Genomic DNA, 24865 nt, shown 5'->3' on the forward strand with positions numbered 1-24865 from the left:
TATCCCCACCCCGTCCTTCTTCAGGGACCCCTCTCACAAGCAACTCCTTTTGCAGGAGGTGAATACCCTCCTCCTCCTAGGGGCAGTGGAAGTGGTTCCTCTGCAAGAAATAGGGAAGGAATTTTACTCCAGGTATTTTCTCATCCCCAAAGCAAAATGCTGACTAAACAAATTTATCAAGCGTTTCAGGTTTCGCATGGTCTCCCTAGCCTCCGTTATCCCTGCTCTGGATCCAGGAGATTGGTATGCCACCCTCGATTTGAAGGATGCATACTTTTTATATTTCCATCCTTCTCAGCCATAGGCGCTTCCTCCGGTTTATGGTAGCTGGCTGCCATTACCAATTCTCGGCCCTGCCCTTTGGCCTCTCGTCCACCCCCAGGCTATTTACCAAGTGCATGGTGGTAGTGATAGCCCACTTGTGCCGCAGAGGGGTGCAGATCTTCCTGTACCTGGACGACTGGCTGATCAGGGTCAGGGCCAGGTCCCACGTTGAGAACAGCCTATCCCTCACCTGTGTGACATGCACCAAACGGGCTGTTCATAAACGAGCAGAAGTCCACTCTTACCCCGGTGCAACGAATAGAGTTCTTTGGGGCTACCCTGGACGCTACTGAGGCCAGAGCCTTCTTCCCACAGCCTCGCTTCGAGGCTATGGCCGCGATAATCGCCCAGCTACACAGGTGCCCCACAACAACAGGCAGGCACTACCTACAGCTGTTAGGGCACATGGCGGCCTGCACATATGTGGTGAGGCTGGCTCACCTCAAACTCAGGCCTCTCGCTGGCCTCGGCTTATGCACCGAGCAGATACCCCTTGAACAGCATGGTCACGGTTCCCCTAGGGGTCCTAGCCTCACTGAACTGGTGGAGGGCTCCCAGGGAGGTGTTGAAAGGGATTCTTTTCCGGGATCTGGCCCCATCTATCACCCTGATCACAGACGCCTTGGATGTGGGGTGGAGGGCCCACACCAGTGCCGACCTGAGCACCCAGGGGCTGTGGTTGGAGGAGGAGAAGAGCCTCCATATCAATGTAAGAGAGCTCTGTGCAGTCTGGTTGGCCTGCAAGGTGTTCCTCAGATTCCTGAGGGGCAGGATGGTTCAGGTCCTGATGGACAATACAGTAGCCATGTTTTACATGAACAGGCAGGGGGGATCGCACTCCTCGGCTCTCTGCCAGGAGGCCATTCGACTGTGGGACTTCGGTGAGGCACAACTTTCCTTTATCTGCCTCTCACCTCCCAGGGGTCAGGAACGATGAAGCAGACCACCTCAGCAGGTCGTTTCTACTCCGCCATGACTGGTCACTTCACCCGGAGGTGGTGACTTTTATCTTCCGCAAGTGGGGTGTTCCTCAACTAGACCTGTTCGCGTGGTCCTGGAACAGGAAGTACCAGAGGTTCTGCTCGCTCTGGGGTCGCGAGCTAGGCTCCATCTCTGACGTGTTCCTCATCGAGTGGAAGGGGACCCTCATGTATGCGTTCTTCCCCCCCTCCCCCCCCCCTTCTGCTCCTTCCCAAGGTCCTCTTGAAAATCAAGAGGGACAGAGCGGACGTGATACTCATTGCCCCAGCTTGGCCGAGACAGCATTTGTTCAGTATGCTGTTGGACCTGTCAGTCACCCCGCTGTGGAGCTCCCGAGGCATTACAACCTGCTCTCCCAGGACCAGGGTCACCTGCTCGACCTGGACTCCCTCCACCTGACAGCCTGGAGGCTCTGTGGCTGATGGAGGGGGAGAGAGCCTGCTCAGTGCAGGTCCAACAAATTCTGCTGGGCATCAGAAAACCTTCCACACAGGTCGTGTACCAGGCCAAGTGGAAGTGCTTTACCTGCTGGGCGGAGTCCCGGGGCATCCTACCGAGCAGCTTGCCTATCCAGGCGAACTTGGAATATCTGCTCCACTTCAAACTCCAGGGCTTGGCTCTGGTCTCCCTGAAAGTCCACCTGGCAGCTATCTCAACCTTCCACCAGCCACTAGAGGGGAGATCCTTATTTTCCCACCCCATGTCAGTCAGGTTCCTCAAGGGGGTGGAGAGACTTTACCTGCAGGTCCGTGACCTGGTGCCTCCCGGGGATCTAAACCTGGTCCTCTCCAGACTAAAGGGGCCCCCCCCCTCGAGCCCATGGCTACATGCCCACTGCTCGTCCTCTCTTGGAAGGTAGCCTTCCTGGTGGCCATCACTTCAGCTAGGAGGGTTTCCGAGATAAGAGCTTTGACCTCGGAGCCCCCTACACCGTGCTTTATAAAGACAAGGTGTGGTTGAGACCCCATCCAGCCTTCCTGCCTAAGGTGGTCTCCCAGTTCCACTATAACCAAGATATCTTCCTCCCCGGGTTTTTTCCAAAACCGCACGGGTCAGAGGAGGAGCGGTAATGGCACTCGCTAGACATGAGACGAGCCCTGGCCTACTACATCGAGAGGACATGGTCATTCTGGAAGTCTACGAAGCTGTTCATTGCAGTGGTGGACTGGATGAAAGGCTCACCTGTCTCCACCCAGCGCATCTCCGCGTGGATCACCGCCTGCATCAAGTGCTCCTAGGAGCAGGTGAGCGTACCGCTTCCAGGGGCTTTATCAGCGCACTCAACCAGAGCGCAGGCCTCATCTGCGGCCTTCCTGGAGAGGGTGCCCCTGCAGGACAACTGCAAAGCTGCCATCTGGTAGTCAGTGCACACCTTCACGTCCCACTACGCCATCGTGCAGCAGGCGAGAGAGGAAGTGGGATTCGGCAGAGCCGTGCTGATGAGAGCAGCTCACCGGTAACTCCTACCCACCTCCAATCACTCGAAGTAGAAAACAGGGTTACTTACCAGTTACTGTTGTTCTTCGAGATGTGTTGCTCATATCCATTCCACACCCACCCTCCGTCCCCGCTGTCGGAGTCGGCAGAAAGAAGGGACTGAGGGCCTGGCCCATAGGGTTGGCGGTGCCTCATATACTGCGGCATGAGTGCGGCACTCCAGGGGGCACCTGAGACGACCCTACGGGGTCTGCTAAGGGGAAAAAAGTTCCAGGAGCCAGTGCACGGTGGCATGCACTCACCTATATTAGAATGGATATGAGCAACACATCTCGAAGAACAACAGTTACTGGTAAGTAACCCTGTTTTTCTCAGAACAAGGGTAGAGGAAATTACCTTGTTTTGCCAATGTTAAAAAATTCTAATTCCTTTTTTTTTTTTTTTTTTTTTTTTTTTAAAAGTCTAGCAGCCCTATCTTTGGAAACCTTGATATTTGGCAATCAGATGATGGCCTTTATATCTGGAATGTGCCTTTTGCAGTCCTTGTGAAAATCTGCTGGTTCTGGGCCCAGGGTCTGAGACTTAGAGCAAGGAGACTATCTCTTTTGTGCTCTCAGTAGTTCCGATGCGGAGGGAAGAGCCAGATCCAGTTGGTTGTGGGGGTAGGAGATTGGGACATGAAGCAGGGGAGTGGAGGCTGTTGAGGGAGTGGAAAGGGAAACTGGGACTTGGAGTTGGGATGGTGGAGAAACTGGGATTGGGAGCCAAGGGCTGGCATTTCCTAACTCTTGAGTGCTTGACTTAGCAACTTGAATAATATTCTTTAATATAGTTGTTTGTGTGTAATATATAGCAAAATACATAATCACACATACACCAATCACACTAAGTTTATCAATGTATTTTAGATAGTTGCAGAATAACTATTAATATGACTATACTTAGGAGAGAAGAAACATGGGAATGTTTGCTTTGAATTATTTTGCCTTTATTATGCCTTTATTGCTACTTTAAAGTTAAAACAACTTGCATATTAAGTGTTTCTGCAAATTATTTTAAAAAGACAAACATTCTGAACGCAATATAAAAACCTTCTTTTTAACAGATGATTTACTTTGGAAAATCCCACTAGGCACCTACCTGCATCTTTAGATGCCTAATTGCCTTTGAAATTCTGGCCTAAAATGGTTGTGACTTTCTCAACATCACAAAATAAATGGCACTAGAAACTAGGTGACCTGATTTATAGTCCCTTTTTAAAATCACTGGACTACATTGTGCTCAAGAAAGATGGCAAGAGGTATATAAGAGAATGAGTTTCCTGAGAAAGAAAGATAACTGTTTATACAGATTTTCAATTTGCCTTGTAAATTGCTTTCTCTTGTTCTTAGCTTTATAAGCAATGTACTGGCAGTTCTCTTTCGAGCACCAAAGGCTTTGGATTGTTAAGGGTCCTGATTCAAAAGCACATGTCCTTTTGTTTCTGGGTCAGGACATTACTTGTATTCCGCCACGTGGTTTTTGTTTTTACAGTTGTGCTAATCTGCTGAAATAGCTGTAACTTATACTCTTTTTGAATGTGTAAGAATATGTAAGAGCAGCTGATGCTGATCATAAACTAATACACTTTTTTAGCCTTTTGGTGGATGTTTAATTTTAATACATAATTTTACTGGTTTAATTCATGTGCTTTAAAGGCTAAAAAAGTGTTTGTCAGCATCAACTGATCTTCCCTAATTTTACACTAACCACTAATCAAGTGTGTTTCCTACAAACTTGATGATGATGATGTCTGTAATTCTTGTAAGAACCTTCAAACTTAATCAACTGGAAATAATGCCCAGGAACTGTTGATGTTATATATCATGGGAATTATTTCCAAATGATTAAGTGAGTTTTTAGCTCAAAACTTTACATTTAAAATGTTTGTGTTTTTCTGAAGGTATAATAATAATATATAATAATAATATAATAAGATATAATTATTTCTAAATTTTACTTTTAAAAGTTACTTAAAGTTAAGGTTGCAAAAATGAATTTTCTTTTAACATAAATGCTGAAGATGCAGGCAATTGCCAGTTTAATAAAACACTGATATCCAGAATGATCTCAGTCACATAATGTACACTCAAAATATCCAAACACCCAAACATACTTACATGTTCAACTCCACAATCCTCTTCACTTCCAGCATGCAACCACTGTGCATAGCCAAATCTTCAAAATTACACTCATATGCACAAATAAGCAGGTAGTCTGGGGCATAGGGGTTTTTGAGGGGATTTTAGGAGTTATGGGAAGAGACGAAGGCATGAAAAGGTGCAGGGAAGAGGAGTCATGAATGGGCACCACTGGGGTTTTGAGAGGAATTCTGGGAAGCCCCAACCCCTCTTAGGCAGGATTTTCCTGTGCTGGGGAAATCCCATGATCTGCAGTGTTCAGCAGGACAAAGACCTCTCTGATTCCAGTGGGCTTGGATATCCTTTTCTAGGAAATCCCAGGCCATATTTGATTGAGATTCACAAGACAAGATATCCCTACCCTCTAATATACTTACACTTTCTGTGGTGGAAAATTCCTCCCATCACCCCTGAAGAGAAAGGAAAGGGAGCATGGGAGGAAATATTCATTGCCTCAACCCCCCCTTCCTTCCCCCAAGACCCCAAGGGTTTGTTCTCCAGAGGGGAGCCCTGTAGAAGAAGTGACAGAAGCAGAAGTGAAGAGCTGAGGAACACGATGGCTTGGGAGAGAGCAGCATGGCGAAATAGAGAGAGTGAGTGAATGAAGCTGTGTGAAGGGGAATAGAAAGGATAAACAGAGTTGTGAAGTTTGTAAATGAAATGGAGACCTGTACAAACATAAGGTTATGAGGAAGGAGATCAGAGCTATGGGGTGAAGAGCAAGACTTCTGTTGGGCAAATGCAGGAATTATGGTGGCATTTATTGGTGAAAGGCATGGGGGAAAGAGGGTGGGAGAATGTCCTCTCTAATAAACCTCCCTGTGATTATCCAGAGAGGAATCCTGTTCTGACAGATCGTAGTAGATCTTTCATACAAGAACTTCTACTGCAACCTTTGAGGGTCACAGGATCCTGGAGAAATGAAACATGAGAGGGATAAGTGTGAATTTTTCTTAGGGGAAAGTAATTGTGTGGGGTTGGAGGAGATGTTCCAAGCCCCTATACACACACAGCCCCTTTCTTTAATTGCTTACATTTAAATTGCTGGAGGCTAGAGGTGGTGGTAGTTGTGTGCGCGCAAATTAAGGAATATTGGAGGGACGGAGACCTAGGGGGTCTCCTACTTCCCAGTTCCAGCCACACTGTATCACTGATTCCCCAGCTCCATCTACCAGAAAGTTTTGTTAGAGCTGAGAAGCAGGGCCTGAAAATAGAGATGGAGCTGGGGACCCCAGGACCTTTTTCTCTGCCCCTGTTTTGTCACTGACAAGCATTAGATTCATAATCCATATGAGGAGTCAGTAGTTATGATTAAATATTATTCACTTTAACAAATAATTCTGCTATACAGATGTATGTAATCTAATTTAATATTTGGAACATATGCACTAGTAAGTATCAGCTGAAGCTGAATTGAATTACTCACCAATACATTTTCTTATTAGAACTAGAGAGTGCCCTGTTTAATTTTAAAATACATTCCCACATAATAAATTACTGGCCTGTAAAGAACTTTCATTACCCAGATAAGTTACAATTAAAGATGACAGCTACCTTTCAGACATGAAAAATTTTGCAGTTGTGTAATTATTAGTTATCGGTCGTCTAAAGAGTATCTCATTAATGTGCTAATAATGTTCTGGAAAGATTTCCTGTATGCCTCAAGAAAGTGAAATTTCTATAAGATTTGAATTCATATCAAGTTCACAGTCGATACGGTGCACTAGATGAGGAAGGAGTTGTGCAGAAAAAATAGTACGTGACCATGTAATAAGAATGCATATGCACACAGAGGCAGAATTAGTATTGTGCAGGCAACCTTAACTGTGGCATTTCCTATCTTTTGAGTGCTTGAGTTTGCAACTTAAATAACTTAGTGGTTTTTGTCTGTAATTGAGTCTAACTTTCTCTGAAAAGAATAGCAAAGCACTTTACAAATCTTATTTTATAGGTGGAGCTGATAGCACCATTTATTATTGAGGTTGCCTGATGCCTCCTATTAAAAGACTTCGTTCTCTCTTCAAGTGATTGCTCATATCCATTCCATTATAGGTGTGTGCGCACCCCGTGCACAGATTCCCAGAACTTTTTTCCCCTTAGCAGGCCCCGTAGGGTAGGATCAGACGCCCCCTGGAGTACCGCGCTCATGCCGTGGTACATAGGGCACTGCCGACCCTGCGGGCCCTCAGTTCCTTCTTTCCATCCGTTGACAGCTGCTGGAACATTGCCTCTTGCTTTGCAAGTCGCAGCCCTTTAGTATAGTTAGTGATTGTTTCGAAGCAATTAAGTGAATTAGGTAGTTAAGGAAACCCTCAGGGTTTTTTTCTTCGCATTGGGCCATGCCTGGCTCAATGGGTTTCAAACCTTGCACCGAGCGTGCCAAACTTGTTCCCATGAGTGACCCTCACGATCGCTGCCTCCGATGCCTCGGAGAGCACCACTGCAGAGATAAATGTAAGATCTGCAGAGCTTTCAAGCCCCGCACCGAGAAGGAGAGAGAGGCGCGGCTGAAGGCTATCCTCATGGAGTCCGCCTTCCATCCGGACTCTGAACCGGCACGTTCCCCTGCGGCACCGAGCGTCTCCTCGGTGCGGAGCGCTCCTCCGGCACCGGCGTCGTCGACCCAGGCCCCGGCACCGAAGCGCCGCAAGGACTCCGCGCGCCGAGACTCCCCCGCACCGCCTGCCCGGCCCCGGGGGAGTCAGGAGATGCCCCAGCCACGTGCCGTCGAGATTACTCCGGCACCGGCATCTCCACGCAGGGAGCCTTCCCCGACTCTGCGGAGTGGGGTAGTGCCCTTGCAAGGGCACCCTCATGGGCCTGCCCACGCCTCTGTCCCCCCCTCGGCTGAGGGCTAAGGGACCTGCTTCTCAGGGTAAACCCGCGCTGGGTGGCCCTGGTAGTTGGCGGAGACAGGAGTCCAAGTCTCCCCCCAGACGGTCAAGGAGGGTAGAGAGTGCGGACTCCGCTCCCAGCTCTGCCGGCACCTTCAGCACCAGCACTGACAACACTGGCACCAGCACAGATACCTTCGGCACCAACACTGCCGGCACCATCCCGCGGGCAGTCCCGTTCTAATCGGCACCGATCCTCACGGTCCCAATCTTCGCGACGGCACCGCTCCCGTTCTGCGGCACAAGGGAGATCCTGGTGCACATTTTCATCAAGTGTGCCATGTTGCAGCCCCTCTTCCAGCTCCTCCTGAACCACCACCTCTGGTTCTAATTGCACTTTTCCCCACAGTTCCTGATTTATGCACACCCTATATGTGGCTCTGCAAAGTGAGACCTCCTCATCAAGCTCCTCCTGGCACTGGCCAAGTTGGCCATCCACCAGGAGGAGAAAGCTGGACAGGGAATAGGGTGTTCTGTGACTGCAGGGTCTACTTCTGATCCCTCCTGAAGTCACGTCTCCAAGCAGAGTTCCTCTGGGCCACGTCCACTGGCTCCCTGGCCGCCTTTGAGGAGCAGTGGATACTGTCCAGGGTTCGGTGCTTGATATCTTCCTCTGGATCCCTGCTTTTGAACCTGCAACTTTCAATCCTGCCCGTTTTATCACTAGTTGTCCCCTGTGTTGGTTGATGCCTGCATCTGGTAGCTCCTTCCCTTAGGCTAAGAGGAGGGGCCTTTAGGTGTGGGCAGGCTTGCAGCCACCTGTCTCTCAGCACTTCAATAGGTACACTCATTCCAATTTCTGCAACAAATGAAGCAAGGGTCCTAAGACATGTCTCCTTCGCTATACGACCCTGATTCATCTGCAGAGCAGGTCCATTCCATGCACTGAATGAAGCAGAGGTGCTGTGGAAAAAATAGGTGATCAAGAAATTAAAGACTGTATCATAATGCATACACACAAAGGGGCTGCACAGGCAACCTTATTTCTAGCATCTAACTTTTGAATGCTTGACTTCGCAATAATATTATTTTTAACATGTTTTTTGGTGTGTGATAGATAGAGAGAGAACAGGGATAAGGTAAATTTATGTTAAAATGCAGCTTGCCTCGAGTAAAACATGAAATCTCTTTTTTTTTTTTTTAAGTTTATAGTGATTTTAACATTGTAACGAGTGATAATTACAAAATTCATGAATATCAAAGTAATATATATTGTAATAATTTTGGGACAAATATGACTCTTCCCATGCTTCTAGATTGTAAGAATAAAACTATGATGTATATCTAAATATGGCATGAATTCATTGATATTGTTCATGCTGATTTTTAATTGCCTCTCCCCTGTTCACTACACAACAGTTCAGGTTAGGATGAGAAGTAAAGAATGTTGTGTCCATTTGAAACTATACAAGGGACTTAAGAAAGCGGAATGTTGGAACACAAATGGGAATTTGTCTAGGAAGACCTTGATAGTACAGAAACCTAGCAACATTTCATCTTGAAATGTACTGCCAAGAGACTCTGACATAGTAATAACAGTATGTCTATATAAAAGTGGAATTTTTTGTTTTAAAGTACCATGCAGTATCTCACTATGAAGTCAGATGTGCCTGCACATATATTTCAAAAATAAATGTGCAAAATTCAAACAGTTTAAGCACTATCAGAATCAAATATAGAAGTAAGCATGTGGTGAAACTGCGAGGTGGCTGAGCTCAGAAGGAATGAGGAACAAGGGGTGAAAAAAAGACTAGATGTGTTCATCAGTAAAATTAAAAGTTTTTCATTTTGCAATGGAAGAGACTAACAATTGTACAGAAAAAGAGATGAGAGGGGACACATTGAAATGAGAGATTAACTACTAAACTGTAAATCAAGGATAACAAATAAGGAATATTGTAGAGTCAAGCAGTGAGTGCCTCAAAAGTTTTATGAATTGTACTTTGAAGATTCAGCCTTTCTCCATAGATAAAAAAACAAACACTGCAATACTGTCAAATTAGACCATACTGTTCTACATTTAGTCAAAATGATGTGTAACTAGCATTTGAAGTGTATTTGATAATTTTTCCCCCAAGCGGAAATGTTTCTCTGGTGCCCCCTTGTTTTCTTTTCATTCTGTCCCACTCTCTTGCAATCTATCCTCAGATTTTCCATTGCATCAACCTTCCCAGAGGAGCTTTTCAAGTGTGATACTTGCATGTTGTATTGTCTAAAGATAGGTGTTTGAAACTGAAATGAGGAATTATGACCTTCCTGCATCTAAACATGCAGTCTTTGCAGCATTTCTGTCCCTAGCTCGCCTATGGAGCAAGGAAAAGAGATTTGGACCAGAATGTAAATCCTCTTCATAACATCATATATTGCTGCCACTTAACTATCAAGATGGCCATTGATTCATTTTTTGACTCATGAAGACACCATATTTCCTGTGGACTACTGGAGACATAAGGCCTTGTTTTTTTCCACCTTGTGCCTTATTACTCATTTGCATCCATGTAAAATTAATGTAATGTGAGTGTCAAATTCTAGCACAAGCATGAGTGAAAAGTGTTGTGCACCCACTTTGTACTCACTATTTTGCTCCTGGGAGAATTGCGCGCCAATGCAGAATTTATGCAGAATTAATGTTCTGTGCAGAATTTCATTTTTCCCTGCAGAATTGGTGCTGCAGAGTTGCTGGCTGCCACTAGGGGCTGATGGACCCAGCAGAGCCTGACATGCCAGCTCACAAATACAGTACTCTGCTGGGAGGGAGAGGGAGCTGGAGGGTTCCAGACAGCTGCAGTTTCCTGCTTGTCCTGAAAGAAGGAAGTGGCATGCAGGAGACTCCATACAAGTCAGCATCAGGCTGTTTCTCTCTCTGAATCCCTGGGATCTGGGGATGGGAGATGTGGGTGGCTGGGCTCTGGGGGACAGGTAGAGGTAGTGTGGATATCTGAGACTGGAGGGGCAGAATTTGCCCCCAAGCTGTGCCCAGCTGGCATGTGGGACACACCCAGACTGAGGCACCCAACAAATGCATAACATAGAAATAGGAACTGGGTTGTCATAGGGGTTTCCTTAACTCTTTTCTTGTGGGGAAATTTTTTTGTCTGTGCTGCTACATACATACTTGCTGACAGGTATTTTGAAATAAATTATCAAAATACTTGAAACAGATGTGATTATATTTTGTTATTTTGACAAATATTCAGAATTTTGCAGAATTTTTAATTTTTTGGCAGAGAATTCCCCCCTGGAATAATACTGTCTATTTGTCCATGACTACAGAAGGTGAAAAGTAGGGAAGAATATGTTCCTTAGAAGTTAAGCATAGTAATATTGCTGTGAATAGAACTGGTTAAAAAGCATGAGTGAAAAGAACTAAATGTAGAGCAATTAAGAGCCCCCACCCATGTACCAATTGTGTTAGATGAAGCGTTTTACCAAAAATATAAATCATTTCTTTAAAAACATGTACCTATTTGAATGGAGCAAACAGAAGTCCTGGCACTCATGAAAATATCTATCCAAAAGACGAAAAAAGCATCTCTCTTAACAAATGAAATCTCCTGTATTTTACACTGTTTGAATTAGTCTTTTTCATTTTATCAAGATCTTAAACAGTAAGTCTAATAATTTTGGCGCTGATCCCGCAGATACGTGTGCACTTGCATTTTAAGCAAGTGAGTAGTGCTGTTAAAGACAATGGTGTTAAACACATGCACAAGTCTTTGTAGTTGTTGAATTAATCTAGAACAATAAGGATTTCCATTTCAAAAATGGAAAATCCAAATTTTGCACAGAAGTGTATATTAAATGTACTGTTTGGTGAATTTCCACGCTAACTTTCTGATCCAACATTATGGACTACGTAATGTGTTTAATGCCAGCTCTGCATTGTAGTAGTGGAGAGGTTCACTGTAGGGACTCCGACAGGCATACACCTTCCAGTGCTCTGGGAAGTACAGGACAAGTAAACCTGCTGTTATGCCCTTTGAAAAGGATGTGTTTTTTTCAAGGTCAACCTAGCTCTGCTTGCTGTTGCAGAGAAGGGAGGAGGCATGTTTTGTTCTCATCCTGATCTTTTCTGAGGTTAGTGTTGCTGTGGGCTCTGACTTTGTGCAGATCTTGATCTGAGCACGAGTGTGGTTATGTCTGACTCTCTTGCTCAGGACTGCGGGAGATGAAGATTCAATTGTCCCTCATCCCTCTCTCCCCTTCCCCTCCACCAAAATCTACCACCTGTGAACCTTTGCAGTGCTGAGCATGTTTTTACATAAAAGAAATGGATCTCAATAATTTTGAATGTATCTCCTCTAACAGTCTTCTTTCTGGGTACTTTTGTCATATACCACAGTAAAATGATAAAGCTTAGGTTGTCCTACTATGGGAGCAGTGGGAACAGTTGTATGACAGAATGAAAAGACCAGGTGTATGGAGGGCTGACAGAAATCAACCTGAGATGAGGATGAATTTTAACACTTTTGTGTCTGGAAACAACAGCCTGAGTTTACAACCTGAGCTGCTGCTGTTCCCAAAAACCCACCTTCCAAAAAATACCTGTGCTTCCCCCAAGTTGCCATCTTCCTACCCCTTACATTAAAGGTAGTTAGCAAGAGAGAGTCAAAGCATTGTCCAAGCAGTGTCTGCAGTCACTGTTGCTGGAGTAATGCAGTGGGGTTCAACTGGAACTAAACCAAATAGATGATGGACTTCTGGTGAGTCACTCTTTCTCTGAGTTTGAATGATGCCTCAAAAAATTTCTCATGTTTTTCTTTGCTATTTGAACTTGCCCTCTGAAATGAGAATTTTTGGGATTGTATCTCCTTCACCTGGCTGACCAGAGCGAAGTTTTCCATCCACCTGCTGGAGGGCTAAATAGTCTCCAGAATCGTCTTTTTTTTTTTATCCTTCTTCTTTCACCCCATAAAATCTCCTCTTACTAGGTGGCTACAGGTTTGTTCCTAACATTATACTGGGAAACCAGCTTATGATTGGTCCTGTAGGCCAATACCAAGAACAATTTTGTTTGAAGAAGTTCATGGGATCAGTGTGGCCTTATTTTTCTCTAGCTCTATAGAAAAGTTTAACTTTTTGATAAAAACAATAATGATCATAATTTTATTTTTACCCACGTATTGTCCATGTTATTTTCATTTTTTTTAAATCACATTTCAGGTTTTTGTTTTAGTATTGTTAATGTCAGACTGTCCATAATTCCTGTCCATGTTTTACACACATTGTGTACAAATCAGAACTAAGCAACCTTATTCAACTTAGTTTTGTATTGTAGAATATAGAGCCAAATTGAAACTGTCACTATGTGGAATACAATTGCATTGTCTTTGACTTAACTGGCTTTATTTTGAGTATTAATTTATTGGCTTTATTATTGTTGTATTAATAATAGAAATGTATGAATTGTTAAATACTATAAATAGATTCCTATTGCTGTCATTGCTATTTTATTGATCATTAACATATACAGAACAGGTAGAATGAATATTGTCTGAGCAGCCACCCAGAGTATTATTCTGTCTGCCATGAAGCGTAACAGGAAAAAAGACTACTATCCTTACAGAACTTTAAATGCTTTTTGGTAATAATTTTCTAACTAGTAAATAAAAAATTGTCATTCAGAATCTACTGAGTTGATGGCAGTAATGCACTATATCTTCAGAACCTTGACATAAAGAAGGGATTTTGGCATATCTGTAGCTGGGCGTTGCAGAATGTAAGACAACTAACAAAAAATCTGAATAGTCACCATTTTTATTGTATAAGTAGCACTCTTAATCTAATCTTCCTGTGCCTGGAATTATGATTATCACTGAATCTATGTAATTAAACAAATGCATTCTTAATAGAGCTAAACCTAAAACAACAATCACATCAAATTAGAGGACAGAACATTGCAGCTTGGTCCCATCTTTAATTTAAACTGTAAGTGCAAAAGTAATATATACTGTACAACTATTTTTCTAGCATTTATACCCACAAAGAACAAGAAGCAATGAATGACTAACAAAAGCTCCTTCAAAATACTTAATGAATTGGAATTTGTTGTAAAATATATTTTCGTTAATGATCATTATTTCCTTATTACAGTGCAAACTAGAATATCAAGCATGTGTCGCAGGAAAACATATTTCTGTGAAGTGTGAAGGACGTTGCCCTTGCCCTTCTGATAAACCCACAAGTATAGGCAGAAATGATAAGAGAGGTAAGTAAAGGCAATTTGTTTTATTTTTTAATGGAGCATTTTTAGATGAGAATATGATTTAATTAATGGAAGAGCACAGTGATCACTAAATGGTGATTATTCTCAAGAAAATGGGGAGATGTTTTCTTTTACAAATAAAGTAGAAGACAGTAATATTTTCCAATACTAAATTCTCTATAAAGCCATTGTTGATTTTATTATTGTTAAACATAACATACTTAGCACTTTATAAAACAGACAGAAAAACAACGTCCTTGCTCCAAACTGCTTACACTCTAAAGGGCAAGAAGACAAGGGTAGGAAGTAACTTAATTTTTTAAAATTATTCTTAAGTAGTGTAGTGTTACTTTGTACTCACGACTAGATGGCATCATGGAAAAAGTGAGCTTATATGTGAGAACTGAACGAGAAGACATTAATGGCCTTGTGAACCAAGTGCACAGTATTTTTATGAAATCTGGGTCAGAAGAGCAGTTAGTTGCTTTGTGCTGCTTCTCAGCCCTTAGCACAGTTGGTCAAAAAGATTTGTAGCCAACCATTTCTAGTTTCTACTGATTCCTGGGTGCTGGAACTGCCCATTTTGGCTGTATGAAGCTGGTGTAAATTATATACTGGCAGGAGTGTGCTTTAGTGGCTGCCAGATGGATGGCCCCAGAGTTGGGAGGGCACCCAAAGGTTGTTTAAATCCACTTCTGTGCACACCACCTCCTAAGTGTGCCAAATGCTGCACAGCTAGAGCCTGGGACTTTCTTTCTTTGTTCTGCATTTTAAGAACCTCGTGTATAAACGCCATTTTTCCTCCATAGAAATACATGAATACTGGTGTGTTTTGAAGGTATTTTTCTCTAGCAACATTATAAAGAAAAAAGAAATAGCATTTATGGTCTTAGTGTATATTATTATATCCATACTTTCTAAAGCTAATTGATTAACTTTCAGGGGCTCTTTCAAATTATTGTATAGAAAATTCACATCACCTCCATTTTAGACGATAGCTGCTGTTTAAATACATTTTTCTTAGGTTTTTTTAAAAAAAATGATTGAATTAGTTAATTTTAAACAGTGAGTTTAAGTAACCAGAATGAACGCTGAGCCATGTGCACGCACATACACCTAATTACAAAACTGTGCTAAAACATCACTTGAGCACTGCTTTTTCTCTGCCATAACGTCATGTTGTTATATAAATACTGTCTGTAGTGTAAACTACTGCACTACAGTAAGGCATTAGGGTCTTTTAATTACATTAATTTACAGTTGCACTTTGGTACCTGTTATCAGGGCTTGAAAAAATTCCCCAACATCCACTCCCCCTGCTAGCTCAGGTGAAAAATACTGAAGCAGGGGTAAACCTCAGTTAGCTTGGTGCAAGTCCCTGCGTGGTTCTGCTTTACTAATCACTAGTAACCAATTGCTGAATGAGGGCTATTTTTGAGTATAGACAAGACCGGAAACTCTCCCATGGGAGGAAGAGAGGTCACCCTGCCTGGCTACCTGACTCCTGCTTGCCCAGCAGCAGGCATGAAGTGAAGAATCAGCTGAGAGGCATCATCCTGGGAGGCCATTTTCACCTCTGCATGTGGTACCTCTGCCTTCGGCCCCCATCTCCTCTACAATAAAGTAACAGTAGCACTCAACTCTTTTGCTCCTTGCCTCCCCTCCAGCCCACTCATCTGGTCTAAATTTCTACTTGCCCTGGATGAGTGGATTTTTCAAACATAACCTACTATTAATACCAAAATTATCTAAATAATGAAAATAAATTAAAGGTACAGGTTAGTGGCTTCAGCAAAATGGAATTGTTTTTAATTAATATTCTTAGGGTTGAACTGTTCCTAAAGGCTTACTCTGTTAGGGGATCAAGCTCATTTATGTTCAACCGAGTAGGGGGAAAAGGCAGTGAGAATTTAAACTAATCCTATCCTGCCAGATTGTCAGGACAAACAGAGCACAGGGTTTTCTTGCTGCTGCGGATCAGCAGAACATAAAAATGTGAATGCCACTTCTTTGCCAAAAGCTAGGAGACATGGAAAATATAAAGGTAAGTTGAGTATCATTACTAGTATTTCAGCTGTCATTTACATTAAAAGTGCATAACACTCAGCAGTAGTAAACTGTGTGTGTTTGAAAACAGAGGTGGGTTGATTAACCAAGCTCATCTGTGCTTTGAAATGGTTAAGAATGTTTTGTCATGCTGCTCCAGTTTTTAAATGAATAGAAGATGGATTCTTGAGAATATAAATATGAGATATATGATCACAGATAGCTGGACTTACAAAATAGTTTCAGTTTAATTAAGAAATGAATCTAAGCAACTTTTTTGGTATGAATAAAAATTAAGTTCAGTAACAGTATCTGAAAGTTCAGTAATATTCCATAATTCACCAAGCTGCATGTACTTGCACACAAATGTAGTGATGTTGTATGCAGTTTGTGGCAACTAGCTATTTTGACTTCATTTAATTCATGTTTCCGTTCAGTCAAATTGAGATTAAAACATCAACAGCAGAGTTTTCTTCAGGGAGAATTAAGCAAGTTAATAGTGGAATAATAGAGAAAATGATGATGAAAATGCTTTTGCATTAAAGCTCTTCTGTGTCTCTTTAATAGATTTTCATGTAACTATGTATAAGAATTTAATTCTAATAAAAACGTGTTCTGTAGAATTGGAATTTGACTGATATATTTGTAACAACCCTTCCTCCTTTTAATGTTCTTTTAACCCATTTTGCTACCTTTTTTCTGCCCTAGCTTTTCCCCATGAGTCTTAAATAGCAGTATATGCTTGTTTGAATCCATTCTGTTTTCTGTGTCCAGTACAGATTCATTTGTACTCTCCAGTCTATGAATAGTCCCTTGTTAACTCACATTGACAGCTGGTTGTTTGGTACATTTTTCTCATCACTGAACATGTAGTCTGTTGCAACTTAATTATGTTGCCCAGACTTCTTCCATACTTTCCTTTCATTGCACCATGTTCACTTTGTGTCCAGACTTTCACCTATTATGGTCAATGGCAAAACTCATTAACTTCAGAAATAAAGGACCAGTTCCCTATATTTCTTGATTCCTCCAAATTTTGGAGTGTTAAAATAGATTTTGCCTCAATACTTGGAAGCTTATTTGATGTTTGTTCTGTTTTATAATCAGGTATATGTAGGCATTTATAAGGTTCTTATCTAGTCTCAAAACTAGGCCAGTTTATACTACTTTGATTGAACAAATCCCAGACTCCCACACTCTTGTTGTAATACTGTCTCATCTTGTGTCAGGGAACCAGGTTGGAGGGATAGTCATGCCTAGCGGTTGGAGTCTGAATGCCAAAGCCAAGGGCAAGACAGGGTCAGAACCAAACTCAGCGTCCAAGTGTCAGAGGGTCTGGGCTGGAGCAGTGAAGAAGCAAAACCCGAGCAAGATTTGGAGAGAGATGAAGACTGAGAGGTAGAGAATCCATGAGCATCTGCATTGAGCAGCCAGTGAGCTGCTGCTGGGATTAGGAAGCGGCCTGCTAGCTTCCTCAGCCAATCAAGCAGGGTGGTTTGCCAGGAAGCCTAGCTGACTTGTTAAACTCTCAGGAGTACTGCGTAGGTGCAGCTGCAGGACATTACACCTGACTTTTTGTCAGATCTTCATTGCTTTTATTTTGATGCTTTGAGAGTTTTGTTGTTTTCAGATCTCTTCTCCCCTTTGCAGATCCCTAAATGCCCAAATTCTAGTCAAATCCTACTTTGCCGAATCCCTTATTAACCCTAGTAGAGACCACTACTCCAGTAGTCAGGACACAACAGATTGTAGTGTTCAATTCTTAGAAGGCCCGCCCCTACATTGAGGTGAATTGAGTAAATTCCACCCCCAACATACACCTCAGTGCTCAAGGTGTTTCATGCTTTTCACTAAGATAAAACTAGTCAAGAACCAAAGTTCTACGTGTCTAGCTTTGCCTGAATGCCTTTTCATTGGCTCCTAGCACCAGTTTTTAAATTCCATCCACCTCTTTACATCTTTCTCATCTTCCAGATCCAATAAGCACCACTTGTCTTGGTGGAAATCCCAGACCTGGTGCCCCCAATACACTAAATTCAGGATTTGACATCCAGCTCCCTGCTTCAGGGAATCCTATTGCACTGATTGTCCAGTGCTCAATAAAAGCTCCATCTCTTAATTTGTCCCTTAGTAATAAATTGGGGCTGGCTATGCCTGAGGCCATGTGCAAAATACCTGGAGTGTGAAATTGAAGACTGTCATGCTTGTAGTTAATGTAAAGAAATCTTTTTGGATGTCCCAACCTGCCAGTCTACTCCCACAATCCTGCCAATTTATTAACAGTGAGTAGAGAAACCTACCTCTGTCTCCAGAAAGTGGGGACCTTTGTGTTTCATTTGCTAGTGGTACTCCTAACCTACTAGCCAACAGGAAATGAGTCAGCAAGTTTATATCATTTCTTAAATCTACCCTTCATGCAAATAAAGATTTATCCAAGTGACCTACCACCTGCAAAATTGGCCTTAACCAAGCAGAAACTCCTGGGCCACAGATACCAATCTGGGAGTGAGAGAAAGCTCCATCTGATCGGTCAGAGTATGCAGGTGGCCCTCCCCTGGTCTGCAGGGGATCAATGCCTTACCTGAGCCTCTCCAGCCAACCCGCAGCTCAGATGATGCCCTCCCCAAGCCAAAGCAGAGGGAGACCCTAAAAGGAAACAGTCTTTCTCCCTGATTGATCAGACAAACATTCTTTAAGGCTGCAAATGTTGCATTTTTTAACGTTTTCTTATTATGTTTGGAAACCTATATAGTTTTATCGTTCTTCCGTTTAGCATATTTGAAAAGGAAGTAAAAAGTCATTTTAAAGATTATAGAAACCATGTCTCTGTACTTCGATGATTGTTCAACCAATGTGACAGCTCTAATTATAGTGGAATTACCTCTGAGAATGTGTCTGACCCACTATAAAGCCTTATGCCACATTAACCTCTACAATTAAATGCAGTCTCCTTGTCATTTTTTACAAATTGTTGTATGTGGAGAGTTGATCTGAAGAACTGAAAAAGACTTAGAGCTATTTTTTAAATTTCTGTTTGATCCACAAATTGACAATTACTGCTATCTGGATAAAAGCTAAAAAAGGAAACTAAATATGTAATTATACAGGGAGCCTAGGTGAAATACAATGTACCAATAAGTTTTTTAAATTAAGATCTAGTCTTACTGGATGTGAATATCTGGGAACATGCTTAACTAAGCCACACCTGATTTGGAGGACAGTGGAAATAAAATGAAGAAATTAATATATTTGAAAAGTACCAAAATAGATTAAACTTTCTTTTGTGAGTTGGATAGAGTTTAGCAGTGATTCTCAAAGGGGGAGGCGGATCCCCCTGAGGGGGGGGGGGGAGACGGGGACGATGTGCAGGATGGATAATGGAGGGGTGCGGAGTAGGGGACAGAGCTGGTCCAGCTCCACGCTCCCTGGAGATGGAAGAGCCACCTCCTGCAGCAGCAGCCCCTGCCGGGCATGCTCCCTGCACTGCTGCTGCCCTTGCTCCCTGTTTCCTGCACTGCTGCTGGTGCTCGCTGCTGCCACTGCCTCCCGTGTTGCTGCTGCCGTGCTCCTTGCTTCCCACACTGTACTATTTTTTTCTGAAAGGTGGGGGCTTCAGGAGGAGCGGGGGCGTAATTGTTAGGGCCTACAATCTATGAAAGTGAACAATATCTAAATTATGAGGAAAACAATTATGTGCAATTTTAAGTACATTTGCTTTTGTATATGTATATATAGAATTGGAGGGGGATGTACACAAATAGATAGATAAATAAATATCCACTATCCTCAAATGGAGAACTGAGTAATTGTGGGGTGGAGGTGATGCAGTAAGAGACAAGAAGTGATTAAATGGACAAGAACAGAGTTGTAAAGAACTTTGAAGTTGTAATTACATTGGATTTCTGCAGATCTCAGTCTGGAATGTAGGTTGGTCATCTCTCATGTTACTGAGGCTATGAATATTTTTTTTTTTAGTTGGATTTCTTTTAAAGAGCACCTCCATATTTATAACCAGCTGACAATTTCCATAGCAGGACAAAACTATTGCCAAAACTTGTCATGAAGTAAACTTCTATATTGAGACACACTTTGCAGAAATCTGGACTTGAGGCCAGGGAATACTAAATGACATGAGCATAAGAACCTCGGTGCAGGATGACAGCACCCAGCATTCTGCAGCCAAACAACATTTGAAGAAATCTCTGAAGATGGCTAGAAATAGGCAGAGGCAGTAGCATGAGAAATATTGTAGAGAGCAGCTGATTCTCCTCTGGGGGCAATCCTGAAAGTTTAGCCAGTATGAATGGAGATGACTGACTCTGGTTAAGTCCAAGTGTTTTTCCATCCATTTAATCAGTGAAACTGCCTTATAAGGCAGGCATTTGCTTCTGGTACCATTCCTGCCTTGTGTATATGAGTGACTGCAGCCTCACTGCCTGAATAAATTAATATTAGATGTACCAAAGGTCAGTTACTGTGAAAAGCTGTAATAGGCTGATGTGTTTTCTTTCCCGTCTAAACCAAATATTTTGAGCATGCATATATTTTCCATTTTGGTATCACAACCAGAGAGACTTATTATCAGATGTGGCTTCATTCCACTGTTGAATCTGGAGAGGCATGTATATTGGATGTACATAGGATTCAAACCTCTGTAATGAGATTCTTACTGATTCTGGCATTGACACCAGTTTCTAAAGATCCTGAGACTCTGAGAACCATTGTGCCAAGAGAGGCTACAAAATGAGTCTGGAGTGTTCTTGATGATGAGATTAGCTCTATTAACCACATTGCCATCTCCAGTAGTTGTAAGGCGTATTTGGCTGAATGGGCTCTGGATGGGTGACTGTACTTTGTACTCCTCTTATGGACCAACCATGTCCTTATGAATAATGAACAGACATTCACTAGCCACCAAAAAAGAAGTGTTCGCTCTTGGGAGCGTTTTGAATGAATCCCCAATAAGATTGTTCGTAAGAGGTCAACTAAAGTTTGCATTGCAAGAGGCTTCCTGAAAGGAAGGAGTCTTCATTAGTTAGTCATCTAGGGAGGAATGGATATGTAGCCTGGACAACTGCTATCATTGTCATGATGTATTTTTAATAGTACTCTTCTGTCAAAATGAATCCAAAAGGCAAAGTGTCATATTGAAAATATCTTCATCTATTGCAAGCTTTGAGGGGCATTAAGCATATGAAAGTAGGAAGCTTGGAAGGGATACCCCATAATGTGCTGAATATTGTCACTCTATTAATTGAAGTTTTATCAAATAAGTTTCAGGAGCACCCTTATTGTAGGTTACCTAGGTAACAAAACATGGGAAAACTGGATGTGAGCACAAATACAGTCAGATTAACAAGATGGGTTCTGTTGTATTCTACATACATCACTATCTAAAAAACAAATATAGGTAATTAGTGTTCCTAAACAAATTGCAGAACAGCATTCCCAGAAATCCCCTTATGTTTTTAATTTCCACAGCATTCTCTTCTTACTACATGAATTAAAACCCTACTACATCATACAGGTATGGATACCAAATAAATAAATCAGTTTTTATGCTGTTTTATCAAAAGAGACAGCTGGACAGTTTCCCAAAATCACAATTGAACATTTCAAGAGATGAGAGTAACACTTGCAATAACCCCTTAATCACTACTTTGCATTATTACCTTTCAAGTACAAACAGTACATTTTATTCTCTATAAGTTAACTTCAGGAATGACATCCATATTCCCTAAGATATACACTAGACCGGTCAGACCTGATAACATCAGTGATTAGCTATGGGGTGGACAAGGTGAAGCCTTATATAAGAAAATAGACTAAATTCTCATCTAAAAACATCTCATTGATGTTTATTGTACATGCAGGATTAAGACTTCAAATCCAAAAAAAGAACCCCTACAGTAAGCAGGCTTTCACATTACAGTGTGTCTTGGTTTATACCCAGAAATCTTCTAATATGAATTACCATGAGTTCTGAATATATTTCACAAAATAGGAATTCCATAAGTATTGTTGTAACAAACCTGTTACAGAAAATAATAATGATTTCCCAAAAATAAGTATAACTTGTATTAAATTGGCAACAAAAGCATTAAAGAGAGAGGCATGCTTATTTTCAGCATGGAGAAATCACTGCCATTTATATACCAACTTTCTTAGGAGAAGAGGCTCAATAAATGAGACTGGGCATTTTCAAAAGCACTAGAATTAAGTCAGGTGTGCTTATGGGAAACCTTTTACATATTATTAGCTGAATCATCCCTTGGATTGGTCAGGTTTTTATTATATTTTTCTTCTTTGTATCTGCATTTCAGTTTTTTAGTTCATTACCATAAGATGTCATGTAATTTACTGGAATTTCATACAGTACAATATTGATTAAAAGCAGTAAAGCAGTTTATCCTGAAATTAATCATCAAACAGTATCTGAAGTAGATGTGCTTGTGGTTAATGTACAGAACTGGGAATCAGAATGGATTTCTTTTCCTGTCTGTGCCATAGACTACCTGCATAGACTTGCTCAGCCCCCTTGAAACTTGATCCTGCATACTGAAGGAATTTTGCTATTGATTTCAGTGGGAAAAGGATCAGACCCTTGAGCTGTCTGTGACTCAGTTTCACTATCTGCAAAGAGATGATGAAACTTAGTCCATTAAAGCGGGTAAAGTACTTTGAGATGCTACAGTGAGAAGAGTTACAGAAGTGCAGTTTATTATTATTAATCTAATTGTTTCCAGTGAAAATTAATTTAGCAGTAAATGTCCATTTTAACATTTTTGCTTTGTATCATATTTATGCAAAATATTTTCTTTGAAATGTCAAATCAGTTCAACTTCACACTTCTACTTTAATCCTGGGCATATATACTAAAACATTTTTTGGCTTTTCTAATTCTAATTATTTACAATTTTGAACTTTTAAAATGTTGGCCTTTTGCAGCAGTTTTTGTTTGTGTCCTTATTTCAAATTCTTATGCCTTGATATTGGATCATATTATGGACTAAGAATCTCTTCTTTCTTCCTTAGTGGTATAACTGCTTCATAGCCCATTTTTTGCATGATAGTTCTGTAATATAGACTGCTATTGTTAATTTAAAAATTGTATTGCTTTAGTAATTTTAATATTTTATTAACATTCATTTTTATGAGAGTAGTGAAGTAATAATCACAGTAACATTCATTTGTAATCTAAAACAGATTAATGTTACAGTAGGAATGTGATATGATATAAAGGGGAATTGCTCGTGCAATAAGATTTTATTATTTGTATAAGAATGTCATTTCCTATTCATGCCCAACATTGGCATTTACATCAGTGTTTGTGGAATAGTGGAAACTTTAATGGAGACATTTTTATTGTTTATTCCCCTACTGTTTTCTGCATGAATCTCATTTAGATTTCTAGGCAGAATAAAAATCCAGAGGTTCTGTAACATATGTTAAAAAACACAGAAGTACGGATATTCGTTTTTGCACATATGTCTGCTAGGTGAAATTCGCCGTGATGCAGAATGCTAGCAAAAGAGCTATCACACTACTTAAGCTCCATGTTAGGGGTTCTGATAGAGAGGCTTCCACAGCCCTTGCACATAAAGGAAAGTGTCTCTATAGTAGCCTCACATAGTGTAGATTAAAACAAAATTGATCAGTGAGGGTGAGCCAACATTTATGTAATCAAACAGCCCCCCCCCTCCACACATGTAGTATAAGAGTGACACACAGGGGCAGTGGCCATTGACTGAAGGATTGGGAAATTGCAGCACAGCTCTGTATCATAGGCCCAACTTATGAGTGGATTTCACCTCCAAAAATCTATTCTCATCTCCATTGCCTTTGACATGTATATAGCTTGGGTACTGTGGCTTGATGTGGATGAAATTTCATACCTCCTATATCAAACCTGACAGGCACATGTTTTAATAAAAATATATCATATTAAGAAAGACTTACTAAGAGCTAGAGCTGGTCAAAACTTTTTTGTTAAAAAATGACATTGATCAAAAGAAAATTTAATGGAAAATCTTTTCATTGCTTCACTTCTTGGGGAAAAAATCTGGAGTGTGAGAGACTGAGTATGGCAGCAAAATATCTGTCATGTAGAAAACAAGCTGTGATATGACCCGTGCCCAGGGTAGCCAACTGGTAATGCCAAGGTCAAGGCAGGCTGCAAAAGGAGAGCAGATTCTCCCCACGCTCGTGGGTGACACTGAAGCCCGGCTTCCCAACCAGCCACGAACTGCTTCTGATTACCCCACACTGGATGTCAAGAAGCCAGCCCACAAATGCCCACAGCCCCCTTTACTGCATTTCAGCTCCAGGCTCCCAAATCAGCACTAGGTCCAGCAAAGAGACCAGTTACTTAAACTCTCTGCTCTTTGCTAAAAAGGTTGCCTCTGACCCCAAGGGGTCAGCCACGGCACCAGATCAATATAAGTTTGGAGCTTACCTAAAATACCTCGCTAACAGCCAATCCTTTAGTATCTAAAACTAAAGGTTTATTGTAAAAAAGAAAGAAAGAAACCATGAGAGAAATGTTAAAGGGTTAAAGTAAATCACAGATCTACAAATGATTAAAAGTCCATTTACATCAGGTTTCTGGAAGAAATGTGGATTTGCAGGCTTGTGTAGTTCTCTCTGGTTCACATCCAGTACCTGGATGGGTCTAAGTCCTTCGGTTCAGTTGCAAGATTAATTGGTCCAGAGATAGGTGTATGTCTGCAGACTGGACAGGAACAAAGACAAAATGGTTTCTCTGGCTTGATCTTATAAACTCCCTCCTCCGGCCATGT

General features: G+C 41.7%; 1 protein-coding gene across 6 annotated transcripts in view; it reads left to right on the top strand.

The window, feature by feature from the left end:
- The window catches only part of SPOCK3 (SPARC (osteonectin), cwcv and kazal like domains proteoglycan 3), a 370554-nt gene that overhangs the window by 264009 nt on the left and 81680 nt on the right, over nt 1-24865 (top strand). For all 6 annotated transcript variants that reach the window (XM_067551781.1, XM_067551785.1, XM_067551779.1 and 3 more), the window contains one exon: nt 13910-14024. In XM_067551781.1, coding sequence (XP_067407882.1) covers nt 13910-14024 — 115 coding nt within the window. The remainder of the gene's footprint in view (nt 1-13909; nt 14025-24865) is intronic.

The sequence above is a fragment of the Emydura macquarii genome, unplaced genomic scaffold (genome assembly GCF_026122565.2).
Source record: "Emydura macquarii macquarii isolate MOO-44397 ecotype Brisbane River unplaced genomic scaffold, CSIRO-AGI_Emac_v2 contig_1363, whole genome shotgun sequence".
In the NCBI taxonomy this organism is placed as follows: Eukaryota; Metazoa; Chordata; order Testudines; family Chelidae; genus Emydura; species Emydura macquarii.